Here is a 17,216-nt window from a genome sequence, read left to right on the forward strand (position 1 = left end):
AAGATAGTTTTTTTCCTTTATCTGTAGTGACAGATTTTCAATCTGTATTCACAATCTACATTCTTATTAATATAACCACATTTGACCTTCATCTTCACACTTTCCCTCCACATCCATATCTCAGGGAGAATAGAAGGAGCAGATAGCTGGCCTAATCTAAGAGACCAGATCCAGGCAATCGGTAGAAACACAAAAGCAGGAAAGGGAAGCAGACTACTTCGGAAGCTACTGCATGATTGTTTCAATCTCAACCTTTCCCTACTACTCTTCTAATTTCCTCATAAACTATGATCAAAGAAAATCTCACTGTATCACAGGAAAACAGAGAGAAGCATATAAAGACTAATAGAATAACTGAACAGCACACAAAGTAGTAGAAGGTAAAAATAAAGAGGAACAGTTAAGAGTTGTCTTTTATTAACACTTCAGTACTGTCCAAGGCTTCCTGAGAGAAACGTGAGCCTAAATCAGGTACAGGAGTGTAAGAGAACCACCACTGCATTGGACTTTGCTAGAATCCCCTCACCGCTAAAACCCAGAGAGCATAAAAGGCACTACCACACTCCATGGCAAGAAGACAAACAGGCTCCCAAAAAACAAATGGTTTTATCAAAGAAACAGAATATCTAAATATTCAGTGTATATCTAAATATTTTTAAAAGATGAAACTTTGCAAAAAAATGTGGAAGCGAAGTATGTTTTTTTTTCATATTTTTAAGTGAAAAAATGCCAGCTTTAGTGAGATATAATTGACACAGTATGTAGAAGTTTGAGGTATACGACACGATGATTTGATATATGCATACATTATGAAGTGATTACCATAGTAAGTTTAGTTAATATCCATCAAGTATGGTTTGATAAATTGCTTAGCAAAAAAGATGAAAAAGCAAGCTAGACCCACTCACTGAAGTCAGAGGATATCAATGAGGAGGAAAAAAATACCAGAAGGCTGAAAGGGTTTTTAAATAAAACAGGAATCATACGAGCATGTTCTATGAAGGAAAGGGTTGTCAATTACCAGCTCATTCATTTCCTTGTTTACTCACAAAAGAAATATTTGGGCACCTATCAGCTGCCAAACATTGTCCAAGGTTCTAGGGACAACAACAGCAAATAAAACAGATACTTGTTCATATAATAATTTCTGCCAGTATTTACTGAGAACCTACTGTGCATCAGGTACTGTTCTAAGCACTTCACATCCTTAACCCTTGTAATAACCATATGAGGTAGATGCTACTATAATTGCTATTTTACAGATGAGAAAATTAAGGGACAATAAAACTAAAGTGACCTGCCCAAGGTCAGGAGTGTACTTAATATTAACAGCACAGCTGGGATTCAAATCCAGGCAGTTAAAGCACCTCACTAGAAGTCACCAAGGTAATCCAAGATACAACAGGGACTAAAACCTAGGTAATCTGGAGGAAGAGCCCAGGTTTATAAAATAAACTCTTATTCCCATGGCATTTCCGTTCTTCCAACTGCCCAAGCTAAAGCCTTGGGCTCTGAATTCTCATTTCCTCACACCTCACATCTGATCCATCGGTACACCCTGTGAGAGCCACTCTCAAAATACATCTGAATCTAACCATTTCTTAACACCTTAATGGCTACCCTCCTGGCCTGAGCCACCAACGTATTTCATGTGAGCTCTGCAACAGCCCTCCACTCTTGCCTTCCTACAGTCTATTACTCACATAGTAGCCACAACGATGGTCAAAAAACATAAATCACACGTCACTCTCCTGCTCAAAACCCTCCCATGGCTGACGACCATACCAAGGATAAAATCCCAAATGCTGACACACCTCACTTCTCTTTACTACCACTGCCGCCCTCATTTGCCCTGGTCCAGCCATACTGGCCTCCTTGTTCTTTGCATACGCCAAGCACACTCCTGTCTCAGGGTCCTGGCACTTGCTGTCATTTCCTGTCTGGACTCTAAAGAGCTGTGTGGCATACTCCTTCCTATCACTTGGGGCTCTGCTCACGTTACTTCCTGGGGAGGGCTTTCTGGATCGCTCCATCTAATCTGATACCCCCTTCCCGATCCAGAGCATTTATCAAGGCCCGTCGTACTTATTGTTTACTGTCTGCTTCTGCTCCGTGAAGATAAGGATTTTGTTGTATTCGCCCCTGTATCCCAGTGCCTAACCTGATGCCTGGCACACAGAGGGAAACCCTGTAAATGTTTGTTGAATGAACTGAGAATTAGGTCTGTGAATAAGTAGTATAATACCTACTTTTCCCAAGTTCTTTTGTTTTTTAATGTTTACTTATTTTTGAAAGCAGGGCAAAAGGGCAGAGAGAGAAGGAGACAGAGGATCCAAGGCGTTTCTCAAATTCTTAATAAGCGAAGCCACTGCTTCCCACACTTCGGGAGCCTTACAATCCATTCTGACTCTAAAAAGATTAATCCTATGTATTTTTGTGACTCTACCACATCCTTCTCCATTAATCCGTCCTACTATCCATATTCCATCAGTCTTCTAAATGAGTCAGTTTAGCACAGAAACAGAAGCACAGGTTGTTCAGAGCTGACTTCAACGACACGTGCGTACCAGAATGCTTTCTGTGCCGAGGATTAAGTCACCCTGGGGCAGCATCTTTAAAATAAAAATAAATAAATAAGCTGACACGCTGTAGCTATAGCTCTTTCTTCACTGACGGTTTGATTACTACACTGCTGTCTTCTCAAGGAAGTGTTTACAGTTTCAGCACGCTGTTTTTTTAAAGGAAAACATGGGGATTTGAAGCCTCACTGAACTACATGGGCCATTTTGTAGCTACTGGACCTTGGGCAAGTCACTTAATCCTTCTAAGTTTGCTTCTTCATTTATAGAACAGAAATAATAAGTACACCTTAAGTTGTTAGGATTGAGCTAATAAACTTTAAAAGTCCAGGAGGATGCCTGACGCATGGTGGGTACTCAGTAAATGGTATATATATCACTAAGAACTATTGAGATGAATGAAAGCTAACTTTAATTTTCTAGAACATCATGAAATAGCAGTGGCACTCAAAAAGACCCAAATATTTATTTAGTTTAAAGCAACAGTACCAACACCTCTCTTTGCAAGGGCCAATTTGGGAAAATTCAAATGTTTAAGTACTGTTTTTTTTTTTTTTAAGAAATGCTAATTTTAGAAGGTAATACAGTATCTGCGACAATACAACAGCTGTGTTTAAAAACCACTCATCCACCCATCTTAAAGTGTTATTTTCTGGTTAAGATTTTCACCTCACCGATGAAGAGAGGGGACGACAAAGGCAGGCATTCATGAAGCACACTTCCACTGGCACCTTCTACATCACATCCTGGAACGCACTGTCTTTGTCTTAATCTCTCCAGTTATGCCGCCAAATTTTCCAGTATTCAAAATTATACCATGGGCACCACAACACTAAGCACTTCTGGGTTAAACATATAATATCTGAGTGAATGTTTTGGAATCACTGAAATGATCTTCATGAAGATTTCACAGGCATGTGGAGAATACAGAAATGTAATCTATAAAAATTAAATATTTTTTGCACTAAGTTTAAAAAAGTTAACACTAAATGTACACAACGACTGTCACTATTGTAAAAAAGGAATATACATATAAAAATGAGAAGAAAGTGGACACAAACTATTAAGGGTATTTGTTAGTGTACAGGTTTATGAGTGATATTCTACTCCTTCCTCACTCTTCTGAACTTTTAGTAATGCTGATGTGCTTAACTTTCAAAAGAATTGAGGCTGATAAAACTTAAAGAGGAAAAGGGGAAAGGGAGAGGAGACATAAAAACAAATCACTGAAATAAAATGTTTTTCAAGATTTCCAGTGTAGAGAATTATACAGCTTTTCTCCGCTACCATTCACATTGGAGATAATCTAACCTAGAATTGTGATGAAAACGTTCTTTAAAAGTTCAGGAATAATGCAAAAAGATATGGAAGAAATGGTGAATGGTCTTCCTTGACATAACATGCCTACCACCCACTCCAGCTCTGGACTTCTGACGTTATGTAAACTTCTGGATTTCCTCACTGGTTAGGCTAATTTGAGTTGGGTTTCTTTTACTTGCAGCCAACTGCATCCTAACTGGTACAACCTTTGAGTAAAAAAATTAAGCAGGGGCGCCTGGGTGGCTCAGTCAGTGGCATCCGACTTTGGCTCAGGTCATGATCTCACGGTTTGTGAGTTCAAGCCCCATATCAGGCTGTGTGCTGACAGCTCAGAGCCTGGAGCCTGCTTTGGATTCTGTGTCTCCCTCTCTCTGCCCTACCCCCACCCCCCTTGCACTCGGACTGTATCTCTCAAAAATAAATAAACATTAAAAATCAAAAAAAAATTAAGCAGATCAGCTAATACCATCATATAAACCATATTTATATGAGAGATGATAGTAGCATGCTCCAAGAAAATTTTTTTTTCCAGAAAGGATCTACTTGGCTAAGAAGCATTCACCACCACACTGGAGAAGACCACAGATAATCTGTGAGTTAAGTCTTGCCCATGTAACACAAACCACATGTGCCAAAACTGAGTATGTGATTCACAACATTATGCATACATATTATGTAACTTACACCATACATGCATAACACCTATCCACATCCTCATACAGTATAAATAATCGTTGTAGTAGATATAATACTTCATTTACTCATCCAATTTTTTCAGTAACCAGTTATTGAGTATCAACTATGTACCAGAGACCATCTTAAATACTGAAGACATAACAGCGAACAAAACAAAGTCACAAAGTCTCTTCCCTAACAGAACCTTAATTCTAGTTACTACCAATAACTAGACAATTAAAAAAATAAATATCTTATCAGATGGTGAGAAGTGCTATGAAAAACAGAGCAAGAGGTCATCAATTTTAAGAAGCATCCAAATTTTCCACACTACTAGGTAAGAAAAAACATTACCAATTAACATTACAATGTTAATCAGACACCACTGATTCTAAGACACCCCAATTTCAGGGATGTTATAATGTGGAAAAATGTGTACCTTAAAATCAACATTTCTGGTAAAAATACAAAAAAGGAGACAGAAAATGCAGGCAAGACACAGGACCCTGTTATTTTAGATAGAGAGTCTAAGAGAGTCTCACTGACTTCAAGAGAGGTAAGACACCAAGTAACTCTCTGGAAGAGGAATCCAGTGAGAGGAAGGAACAAGAGTAAAAACAGGGCAGTGCACACATGTGTGGCACACGGGAGGCACAGAAAAAAAGGCAATTAGGCCCAGAGACAGCGGATGGGAGGGAGAGCACAAGTAAATGAAACTGGAGAAGGTGCAGAGGCCTGAAGACACAAAGCCTTGCAGGTCATGGCGAGATTCTTATTCTGAGCGGGATGGGATGCCCAGACACATTTTCAAAACGTGAATCTAAAACAGATGACCAGGATCTAGTTGATGCTTGTAAAAATAAAATCATCACGTGTTTTAAACCCTGCCAATTCCATAGCTATACACTAAAATGTTTATAAGTGAGGCCATTTCCAGCCTAGGATAATGAGGTACAGTGGTTCCTTAAATGTTAAATATGGAATCAATCATCAATATAGCTTAAAAAAGACAATAATCCAGTAGATTAGAAAAATGAGAATACTGGTAATGAAACGTTCTCAGAAAGTTACAAAAAATAAGCTACTGAAGTATTTCTGTGTTGGTCTTGACCAAAGCTAGTAGTCCAATTACCATTAAAGAAGAATGATTTTTACTGTGTGGCTATAAAATGCTAATTTCTAACCCGCCATGAAGTTGAAGATGCTACAGAGTTGATTTTACTACATTAAGTTGTAAGAAAAACAAAGTAATAATCCTGTAATACGTTAAAATCATTGTTTCTTGACGCATCTTTCTAAACTCTCTTACCTGCTGGATGAGGTGCATACATTTGGAAGACTGCACCCCGTACGCATTGTTGACTACGTGCGGAATGCCGTAATCAGCACAAATCACAGCCAGTTCTTCTAATCTACAGACATAAATATTCAACAGAAAGACATATTTTTACTGTGCTTTTATAAATTACAGTGTGAAAACTTTTCTAATTTAATAGTTATTCTTAATGTACACTAGGAAAAAAATGGGAAAATTGAAATTTCTATATCAGAATTTTAGCATAAAATTCAGCAGCAGGCACTTTAGGATAAATCTAAAAAAGCTTTTAAAATAATGTTACCAATAAATGAGAAAACGGGTATTTATAAAAACTTACATAGATGGTAGCTTTTAAATCGCTTTAAAATTTCCTATATATATATATAAAGCAAGAAGCAGATTATAATGACCCCTTACAAGGTGGTATGCTCATTTTTAAATGCTTTTGGTTGCTTATTATACTAAAGCTAATATCTGCAAAATAATTAGCATATCTCAAAATCTTAAGAAATCTCACATTTAACATCTCATAAAGTAAAAAATACATTTTCAAGTAGACTTTAATGTATTAAAAAATACAGAACATTAAAACGTTTCAGTACCAAAATAACATTTTCCAACAACTTGGAAACTAAAGAATCTTTTAAATAGCTGCCAGTTTTAAATTCACTCTTACTTTTTCATTTGACACTCCTTATATTAAAACAATTTGAGAGTCTAACTCTATGTAAAGTAAGGTAATAAATTTCAATTAGAATGTAATAAATGATGTTCCTCTGAGAAACTACTACTTGTGACGGAGGTGATCTCTTAATAGAAATGTCTTCACGTGCTATGAAGCTAAGACTAAATCCTATGATTTAATAAAGTTAAATTTTTAAAAAATGTTCTTTCTACAATATAAAGAATCTAGAAGCAAAGCACTTTTATTCAGTAAAAGTTCTTTCCCACACAGATGTATTTCAAATATCTATTACATAGTTTTATTACTTACTTTTGCCAAATACGTTTTCTTTTTTAGTAGATACGCGTTAATGTTTTTAAAGTACAGATAGGACTGACATTATTCTGTTCATTCGTCCGAAGTTTTCAATTTACTTCCTTAAAGTATTATGAATTAAAGAGTCATTTTATCATTCATTTTCATAAAGCTCACAAATTGACACAGGAACCTTTCTACTACTTAAATTAATCAGATGTCGTTTTTAACAAACTAGACCTTCTGGGATACACCCAAGTATTTTCTTCATAAAATGCACTTTTATGTGTTTGTGTTCTAATGAAAGCATTCCTTAATAACAAAGTTCCTTGACAGTAAGATACTATAACAACATAAAGTACGATTTTAAAAAGAAAAAAGAATCACTTGTGACTAGTTTTAAATACTCAGAATTGAGGAAGTCTGCTCATGTTTAGAGTGTGTATAAAGGTATTTAATGAAAGGCAAGGAGAGACAAAAAATCTTACATGTGAATCAAATTGTATTCTAACTTAGCAGCCAACTGAAGATCAGCTTGTCAAATAGAAAAAATGATATCCTTTTTTATTACATTTCCTTTGACTGATTTTGCCCCACAATACTCTGTCAAATTAATTAATAAAGACAACATATATATACAACTATTCAAATTAAGACTATAAAGGAATTAAGCTTAATGCAATGAAATAAAAATATATTTTAAATTTAATAAAATCAGAAGTTCAAACATATTACTATAACTGTGTATTACCATTTTCCTAAAGTTCACCCATACCAGAAACAGTCATTATATAACACAACTAAAAAAAATGGCACATGAGAATTTTGCTCACTGATAAAAAACTTTTGTGATTTGTTTCCAAAAGAGACAATACATGTAAAATACTTAACCCTACACCAAGCATACTGTAAACATCAAAAAAAAGTCAAAATGAAACAAAACTATCCTCAAGCATAAATAATCTAACATAGGGGCCCCTAGGTGGCTCAGTTGGTTCAGCATCTGACTTCGGCTCAGGGCATGATCTCACAGTTCGTGAGTTCAAGCCCCGCGTTGGGCCCCGTGCTAACAGCTCAGAGCCTGGAGCCTGCTTTGGATTCTGTGTCTCCCTCTCTCTCTCTGCCCTCCCCCGCTCACACTCTGTCTCTCTCTCTCTCAAAAATAAACATTAAAAAAATCTATCACAAATATCCATGTGCTGTTTTTAGAAATGGGATTTATTTCTATCACATTAAAATTCTTCTAGATAGCAATATCATCAATGAAGAACAATAGAGATGTTTATTTAATATTTCAATACAAATTTAAAATCTGATTGGTAAGTAATGAATAAACAACAAAAGCATATGTAACATAATCTTAAAATAGAATCCACAGAGTAACATAACAAGGTAAATTTTCAAAAGCATGCTCTTAAAATTGTCTCTTAAAACATGCCTATAATAATAAGTAGTAATAATAATAGTAAAATGATAAAAATTAACATACATTCATTACTGCCGAAGTATGTGATTCCATGAATTAAAACTAAAGTATATACAACTCAACCTAAAAAAAATAGTCCAAGTCAATATAGTTTTCACAAATTATTAGCACATCAGTTCAAAATGTTCAAATGAAACAGTTGCTGTCAAAACTAGGAATCTGTATTACTATACTCAGGCCTATTACATTTCCAGAATAAAAATTTGTGGACACCCTTTAAAGAGTAAACATTTGCTTTTTCCCTTTCTGCTTTTCTTCCCTTTTCTCTTGAGAGAAGAAAGGTGCAAGTGAGCAAGGGGGAGAGGGAGAGGGAGGGGGAGAGAAGAGAGAAAGAGAGCAGCAATGCTCTCCTGAAGCGAGGCTCCAGCTCAGCCGATGTGGGGATGTGGGACTCGAAATCACAAACGGTGAGATCATGACCTGAGCGGAAGCCAGATGCTTAACAACAGAGTGACCTGAGTGTCCTTGCTTTTCTTAAATGTACGCATTTTTCTCAAAATGCAAAGACATCCACTGTAAACACTTGAGTGTACATGTGAGTTAATCTTCCAATTAAAAGAATTCAAAAGGCAATAAATAATCCTAAAATTTTCTATTTAAAAATCTGTTAATACTGATAGTTCTTACATAGGAAAACTTACTGCAAGATCAAAGAAATGGAGATAGCAATGAAAACAAGTAAATCCAACATTATGCTTAGAAACTTCTACAAAACAATGAGGAAAAGATACACAGAGATTAGAAACAGGAACAAACAAGAAAACAGAGATGTTTTTTGTCTGCTCAGGTCCACTTGCTACTAGTTGTCTTCCCAACTTCTCTATCCAAATTTTCATTTTCCCAAACCACTGTCGTTTCTCCACCGGTCCATTCACCTATTTACTGCCACGTGTTACTTAAGCATGTTTGACAATTAGTATGTCTGCGTTTCACTTAAAAGACCAATCAACATCCACAGGACAGTATTTACAAATTATTTACCTATCAGGCACCCTTGGAGCAAAACAGGAGGTAGTAGAATGAACGCACAGAATGTGATCAGGCCCAAGTTCCCGGACTTTAGCCTCCACTGCTTCCAGGTCTGTGCGCAGCTCGTCACCTTCTAACACGTTCTCTATCACCACAGGTTCAAAACCTAACCAAGCCAATCCGAAATCAAAGTGTTAGGTAAACGAAAGTAAGAAAAATCCTGGAACTCTAGGAAACAGTGCCATTCTGCATAAGAACTCTAAATATTTGATTTGGTCAGTGAACCCTCCCCTAGTGATAAAGACCTGGCTCAATACTGGTATGAGTCAAAGGCAGGTCAAAATAATGTGAAGGACCCCTAGACCACAATTAGGACCACAAAACTATTTAACACTCAGATATGCCCAGAAAGATATGCCTATTTCTGGGAAGGAAAACAAATGTCAAACAGACACCTATAAAAGTAATTACACAGTCATTGATAAAAGGATCACTTAGTACATACAATTTCAGACCACAGAAAAGTAAATCTACTCATTCTCTGGCAACATTTCATTCTAAGTTCACCTTATGTCAGGAATGAACAAAAAAATAATACAATTCAAGCACCAAAACAAATCACAATCAACTTAGTATTTTACTAAGGAAAAAGTAATGCATTTTAGTAGCCTAATGATCACTGACCCATCTCATAGTTTACAAGGGTCTTCTATAACTTAGATACAAAAACTTTCCCAATTGTCAATTGAATTAGTACACTTAACTAGCATATGCTCAAAGGTCTACCCAAATAATAACTATGTAATCTTGTATGGTGAATATTTAGAGATCCATGAACATTAAGAGTTGTATGTGCAATAGATACACTGAATAATGTACGTAGCATTTATTTTTTTCATATGAAATTTATTGTCAAATTGGTTTCCATACAACACCCAGTGCTCATCCCAACATGTAAAGCATTTAGATAACTAAATTATTTTGTAATATTAGTAAGTACTTAGGGTAAAAGTAAAATCTAAGTGCTTAAATCTTACAAACTGGATAGAAACTAAACTTGGGAAATTTTACACATAAAGTTATTATGCAGTTACATCTTGAGTGTTCCCAAATAGCAAATCCACAGCAGACTAGATTCATGGATTTAGGGGCTGTAAGAGATTTAGAAACCATTTAGCTGACCTCACTCGTGTCAAAGATAAGGGTGCTGAAGTTTAGGAAAATTGAGTGGCTTTCACAAGACCACACAACAAATTAAAGCACAGTTATGAGCAAGTAGTTTTGTGTTCTAAAATCCATATCAAGTTGTCTGCATTCTATCTACAGAAATATAAAAACCTGGCCACTATAAAATCAATTCAATTATGTTGGTGCAGAGATGTCCAGGTTTTATATCTGTATTTTCACAGCTATCAAAACAAACACACAAAACTTTACTTAAATAAGTAGCTTCCTAATTACAGCTGATTTTCTATTATTTCTCAAATTCTCTAGACACAATCTTATTTTTGCTTTTAAAACTTTTTAAAATGAAAAATTTTTTTGAGGATACAACTATCTTATTTACTAAGAATTAGGCTATCCTAAGAAAGGATAAACTATAAATTGTAGTACAAATCCTAACATCTTTTGGAAAAGTTTCCAGTTTTTCAACATGGCAATCTTTCCCAGAAGTTTGGTTATTAGTTCTTTGGTTAACATGATATAAATAAACAGACTTAACAACTTTACGCCACTTAAAATAAATCAGTATATTTTTTAAAAGTCTATCAGTTTCTGCTATATGTCCTTACTATGAATCCCTTTACATGAGTTTCTTTAGGATTACTTATACAGTTTAATTATAGCCTAATACAGTTCATTTCATACAACACACGGAAGCCATTCAAAATTAACCTCAAATTCTCAAATTCAACTTGAATTAATCAAGCCAAATACTAAAATACCAAAGTAGAGTTTCTGCCTCATTTATACTTAATAATGTCTATATCCTTATACTTTTTCTTTCTTTCTTTCTTGACTTAGAGACAGAAAGTGTGTGTGCGTGTGCACGTGAGTGCAAGCAGGGAAGGGGCAGAGAGTAAGGGGAAGAGAGAATCCCAAGCAGGCTGTGTGGAGTCTGATGCTCAATCCCATGAACTGAACCATGAGATCATGACCTGAGCCAAAATCAAGAGTCAGACATTCAACCAACTGAGCCACCCAGGTACCCCTGTATCCTTACACTTTGATTCATGCTAATAATTTATGTGTATTCCACTTATGTATATGCAACAACCATTCCTGAAGCACGGTCTATGCTCCAAGGATTGCTGTTGGGCATTTCATATGCCATCCTATTTAATACTCAAAACAATCTTGTGAGACGGGTAATCATATTCTTTAAAATGGGGACATATGATACAGCAATTCCACTTCTGAGTATACACCCCAAAGAATTCAAAGCAGAGACTCAAACAGGTATTTAAGCACCCATATTCATAGCAGCATTATTCACAAGAGCCAAAAAGTGAAAGCAATCCAAGTGTCCATCAATGAATGAATGAATGAACAAACGAAATGTGAAATATATATACGTATATCTATGCATATATATATACATATGTATGTATATATACACAGTGGAATATTAGCCTTAAAAAAGGAAAGAAATTCTGATACGTGCTACAACATGGATGAACTTTAAAGATACTATGCTATGTGAAATAAGCCAGTCTCAAAAGGACGAATACTCTGATTCCACTTATATGAAGGACCCAGAGTAGTCAGATTCATAGAGACAGAAAGTAGAAAGGTGATTGTTAGGAACTGGGGTTAGTGTGGAGGGAGCAGTTATTGTTTAATGGGTAGAGACTCAGTTTAAGAGGATGAAAAAGTTCTGGAGCTGGTGTTATGCAATGGTTGCACAACAATGTGAATGTATTTAATGTCAGAGAACTATACCTTTAAAAATGATTAAAATGGTAAATCTTGTTATGTGTATTTTATGACAATAAAAGGAAGGAATAGGAACACGCTTAGTTTCTTTCTCATTCATCTATCTCTATATAAACAGTCTGAATCTTCCGCATTATATATGCCACTCCTCTTCCTTTACCTGCAGTGATCATGGATTTAAAGCAGGACTTCTGGTCTATTCTCGGCCATATAATATATTTTGCCTTTGGTCTTCTGTGTCGTAATGTTAAGAAACACAAGGTTAGACTCATACCAGTTGCCATAGGAACTACAAAGCAGTTGGTCACTGTATGGACACCTAAAAATAAGAAGTAAAAGAGAAATTAGTTATTCCACTGAAAAACCAGAACCCTTCTTGAAGAAATGATATACTTCTTCAATTAAATAGTAAGAGTTATAGACTTAGTGCTTCTTCTGTCCTTGGTCTCAGGAGGCTCACTGCCAAATTCATCCTCCTGGCTTATGGTTCTGATTTTCCATCTTTTTCTAAAGGGTTTTAAAATATATATATATGTATCTTTTCAAAAGCCATTTATAACCTATTTGGAAAGAGGCATTAATAAAAGATATTAGGCAAAAGTGTGTATGGCTGGTCAGCCAAAAGTATTATGATTAACATAGTACATACCAGCCAACTTTATGATGTCCAGGACCAAAGAATTGGTAATTTTGTTCAAAAGGCTAGAACCTGCAGCTTTTGGTTGCACAGCAGAAATATCACCCGATCGTCCAATTCCATGAATGAACCTAAGCAAAAAATGGGCCAACAACTGGACAAAAATATTCAGTGTTCTAAGTAATCCACTGTATAAGTATATAGACACAACAATCAAAACAACAGGCAACACTTGACTATTGTAGATATTTTTCATAAACTATTAACAATGTAAAAATATCCTAGTTAAGTTGAAACAAATTCATCATTTATACTGTGGTAGCTAGTCTCCCAAGATGGCCACAATCAATTCCTTTTCTCCCTATGCTACACACTATTGTCAACACCAAGAGAGAGAATCAAATTCCCCTGCATTGAATCTGCACTGGCCTTAGTGAACTGGTTGGCCAGGAAGAATCTAGCAAGAAGTGATGGTCTGGAATTTCTGATCTGGGTCAAAGAAGCCTTAAAGCTTCACCTGACCTCTTGAAGGGCTTGCTTTTGTGGGAGTTCCCTCTCATAATCCAGCTGCCATGCTGGGAGAGGCCCATGCCACCTGGAGAGGCCATCTGATCTCTCAGCCATCTAAGTGAGTCAACTGAAACTGTCCAGTTGAACCTAATGACTAAACTCTCAGCCAACATCCGACTACAACTGTATGAGAGACAGAAAGCAATAATCATCCTGCTCTGCCCAGTTAACCCCCAGAACTGTGAGAGATAATAATAAATGATTGTTTTCAGCCACTAAGTTTCGAGGTGTATGTTAGCAGCAATAGAAAACCAGAATATATGTAACATCAGATTCTCTTCTTTCTTTCCATTTCCTTAACCAGAGCAGTGGACTAAGTTCCCATGGGCATGAGCTGCTATTTCAAATATCGCCTTAATTTTAAAAATACTACAGCTGACCCCTGAAGGCAGGAGTTTGGGGCGGGGGGGGGGGGGACACACAGTCAAAAATTCACAAATAACTTTGATTCCCCCAAAACTTAATTACTAATAGCCTACTGTTGACTGGAAGCCCTACCAATAACATAAACAATCAATTGACACATATCTTGTATGTGTATTATATACTGTTTTCCAATAATAAGGTAAGTTAGAGAAAAGATCATGTTATTAAGAATATCATAAGGAAGAGCAAATGCATTTACAAGTACTGTACTATATTCATCAAAAACAAATCCACATGTGAGTGGACCTGCACATTTCAAACCTATATTGGTCAAGGGTCAACTGTGTATACTCCTTAAAATAGTGCGCAAATCTACTCATTTTGATTAGATGATGTCATACACGTGAGAGACATTTCTGAATATTCTTCAGAATCAAAAGTCTGTTTGTACTTTATAGTTAGATCAGAAATCCTTCACGCCGGGATTATCACAGAACACTAGTGTTATACTTCATTATCCCGGAAACCTAATGTAGAAAGCATTTTTTTGCAAATATTATAAATCATGTTATCAGCCCATTTTAACCATGAATTTTTCATCCAAGTTATAGATTCATTATTATTATTAGTTCCAACTGCAATGGTTTTGATTGAAATAAAATTCTACTATCTGCAGAAGAGTTTCACCACTGCAAATTTCAAGACAGGAGTGTTTACTAGTTTACCTATATTTCATGGAAACTTTGAAGAACAGAGAAATGATCATATTTGGAAATATTACCAATTAAATGGTTAACAGAATTGATAAAAAGCTCCCTAAAATATTGCAAAAGAAAAAGGTCACTTAATAATCTAAAATCAAATTTAAGGTATCTTTCCTGCATCTACTGCAACAAAGCAAGGTATTTATAAAATAACTCATTTTAGATACAGATGAACAACATTTTAAAGTTCTACCTACATATCATTCTCTTAAAAAAAAAAAAAACTTGCAATGTTAGAAAAGAAACAGCAAACTGGGGCACCTGGATGGCTCATTCGGTTGGGCAGCCGACTTCAGCTCAGGTCATGATCTCACGGTCCATGAGATCAAGCCCTGTGTTGGGCTCTTGCTGACAGCTCAGAACTTGGAGCCTGCTTCAGATTTTGTGTCTCCCTCTTTCTCTGCCCCTCCCCTGCTCATGGTCTCTCTCTCTCTCAAAAATAAACATTAAAGAAATTAAAACAAAACAAAAAAAAACCCAGCAAACTATAAACAACCTTAACATCTTTAAACTCTTACAACCAAACAGGCTTATTACATTAAACGTTATTAACAGAGCGTATAGGCAGTATTGTTCACCACCCAGAACCTGACAGAAGAGCCACCACTGTCATCCTACTGTCCTGAAAAACACATACTCAAATTGTTTCCATCTCCCTGTTGCATCTAGTTTCTATGTCCATTTGAATAGGGAAGAAGTAGGTTACCAATGGACATTGTATAATATGTTACTATTACCACTATTGTTTTTAATAAAACAAATGGGGGGGGGGAATGTCTTCTACTTTAAAAATATACCTGTAATGACGCCGAGCAACTAATGCAGATGCCACTCTCCCTTCTCTTTCACCAACACCACAATTACCCAGGAAGTTGTTGCTGTCCATGATTGCAAGTTCATGCAAAAAGAGTTCAAGTGTACTTTCATCCCAACCATCCTCTGGACACTTGCCCTTTAAACAAAACAAAACAAAACAAAACAAAACAAAACATGTATATTGAAGAAAACCATCCCCCAGGACCTTACTTCAATACATTTTTTAAACTTTGTAATGTGTATTTTGCCATACTCCTTGCTTTCTAAACTTCAGACATAAATTCCGCACTATGAGGAAACCTCGAATAGGCAAAACATTCGTTACACTGCATTACAATTCTCTACAGATTGCCAGAAGTGATAATAAATGAATACGATGAGATTTACTCAGGTTTGATGTTTCAATGAGTTAAAGTAACTGAAAACCAATAAACCTTATCTTCAACGAGGACTGTTCCAACCAGGCTGCTGAAACTAGGGATTGTCAAACGTCAGTGAAATTAAAATTCGGGATACCGGTAGGAACGAGACCTGTGAAGTTCGGGGGCAGCTCTTGGCTCGAGTTAGTTATGTCGTGGTTTAGAAACAAAGTGTTCCGTGAGTCCTTGGGAGACGGAAGGAAGTGGAAGACGGAAGATGCGAACCTTGCCCTTTTCGCCAACAAAACAGTAGCAACTAGGACTTCCACATCCCGAAGTTAGAAAACAACCAGACTCAAAACCCCGACTCCCGCACGCTCCCTTCACAACACTCTCTGGGTTTTGCTGACTTTGGTGAGGCTGAGAAGGAGATGAGCGCAGCAACTCAGCACAATGCTTGCCAAGCTGCGACAGACTGCCGCGGACAGGTCTCAACCAGCAAAGAGGAGCGGGTGGGCAGGACGCAGCACGACCGGGGCGCTGGGCGGAACCGGAGGCTGGGGGGGGGGGCGCTGCGGCTGGAGAGGGGCCCGACAGCTCGGTACCTTCTCCAGAAGCAGCCGTACGAGGTGCTCATGCGAGCGGCGGGCCTCACAACCCTGCCGCACGTAAGCCGGCGACACCAGCCGCTCGCCCGCCGCGAAGCTCTCGCGGTTCATTTCGGCGGTGGCGACCGCAGCAAGAGAACACTCGCCACACCCTGCACCCACTACTGGACCGGGACGCAACTCGCCGCCTGGACGGTACGGCAAGGCCTTGGGACAAAAAGTGCGTCTCGCTTTCGCACATGCGCAATCCGCATAGATGGTGCACTAGCAAGCGTGGACTTGAGCATGCGCAGACGTCTGCGCGTGTGGCGGGCTCCTGAGACGGGCTTAAAGGAAGAGTTTGCCCTTGTGCAGAGGGGCCGAGGAAAGTACGGGGGAGCTATGTGAACTTCTCTGCAGAAAAACTTTCGGATCTTATGTGTTCCAACTCCGTTGAATGGTGAGAGTTGCGCAGTCTGTGCTTCAGCCTTACACAGTGTTTCTCATATTGCAGAACCTTTCATCCTTTTTGCACGTCCCAACATTTCCTATTATTGCCTTGACAGCCCGCTATGAAATAACCGTGTCCCGCTCCTTCCGTCCTTTGCACTACAGAAAGCCCCAATACTTGTCACCCACCAACTGATTTTACTTTTTTTTTTTGTATACTCCACACCCACGCCCACATACCTATGGATATAAACTTCCTGAAGTCTAGGGACTTGGTTTTCGCTGCCATACCTCCCCAAGCGCCTAGAACAGTGCCCAGAATATATAGTAGGGACTACAAAAATTTTCATGTTGATTTAATGAATTGCTTTGACCATTAAACAACCCAGGGCTAGGTATGGGAT

At 37.4% G+C, this 17,216-nt stretch overlaps 1 protein-coding gene across 2 annotated transcripts in view; it reads right to left on the minus strand.

Annotated features, from left to right (window-relative positions):
• SEPSECS (Sep (O-phosphoserine) tRNA:Sec (selenocysteine) tRNA synthase) overlaps nt 1–16,590 on the minus strand; it is a 33,993-nt gene extending 17,403 nt beyond the window's left edge. The window contains exons 1-6 of one of the 2 annotated variants that reach the window (XM_047091214.1): nt 16,381–16,585; nt 15,398–15,552; nt 12,913–13,031; nt 12,424–12,582; nt 9,339–9,492; nt 5,884–5,986 (exon numbers count right to left, since the gene is read on the minus strand). In XM_047091214.1, the coding sequence (XP_046947170.1) occupies nt 5,884–5,986; nt 9,339–9,492; nt 12,424–12,582; nt 12,913–13,031; nt 15,398–15,552; nt 16,381–16,494 (804 nt within the window). In that variant the 5' untranslated portion in view covers nt 16,495–16,585. Of the gene's footprint in view, nt 1–5,883; nt 5,987–9,338; nt 9,493–12,423; nt 12,583–12,912; nt 13,032–15,397; nt 15,553–16,380 lie in introns of both variants that reach the window. The other variant, XM_047091215.1, reaches the window with a different exon arrangement.
• Between the last annotated feature and the right edge of the window lie 626 nt (nt 16,591–17,216).

This window comes from Lynx rufus, unplaced genomic scaffold, assembly GCF_022079265.1.
Source record: "Lynx rufus isolate CCGP_SWC_20201006 ecotype Redwood Valley unplaced genomic scaffold, mLynRuf1.p SCAF_3, whole genome shotgun sequence".
Taxonomy (NCBI): domain Eukaryota; kingdom Metazoa; phylum Chordata; class Mammalia; order Carnivora; family Felidae; genus Lynx; species Lynx rufus.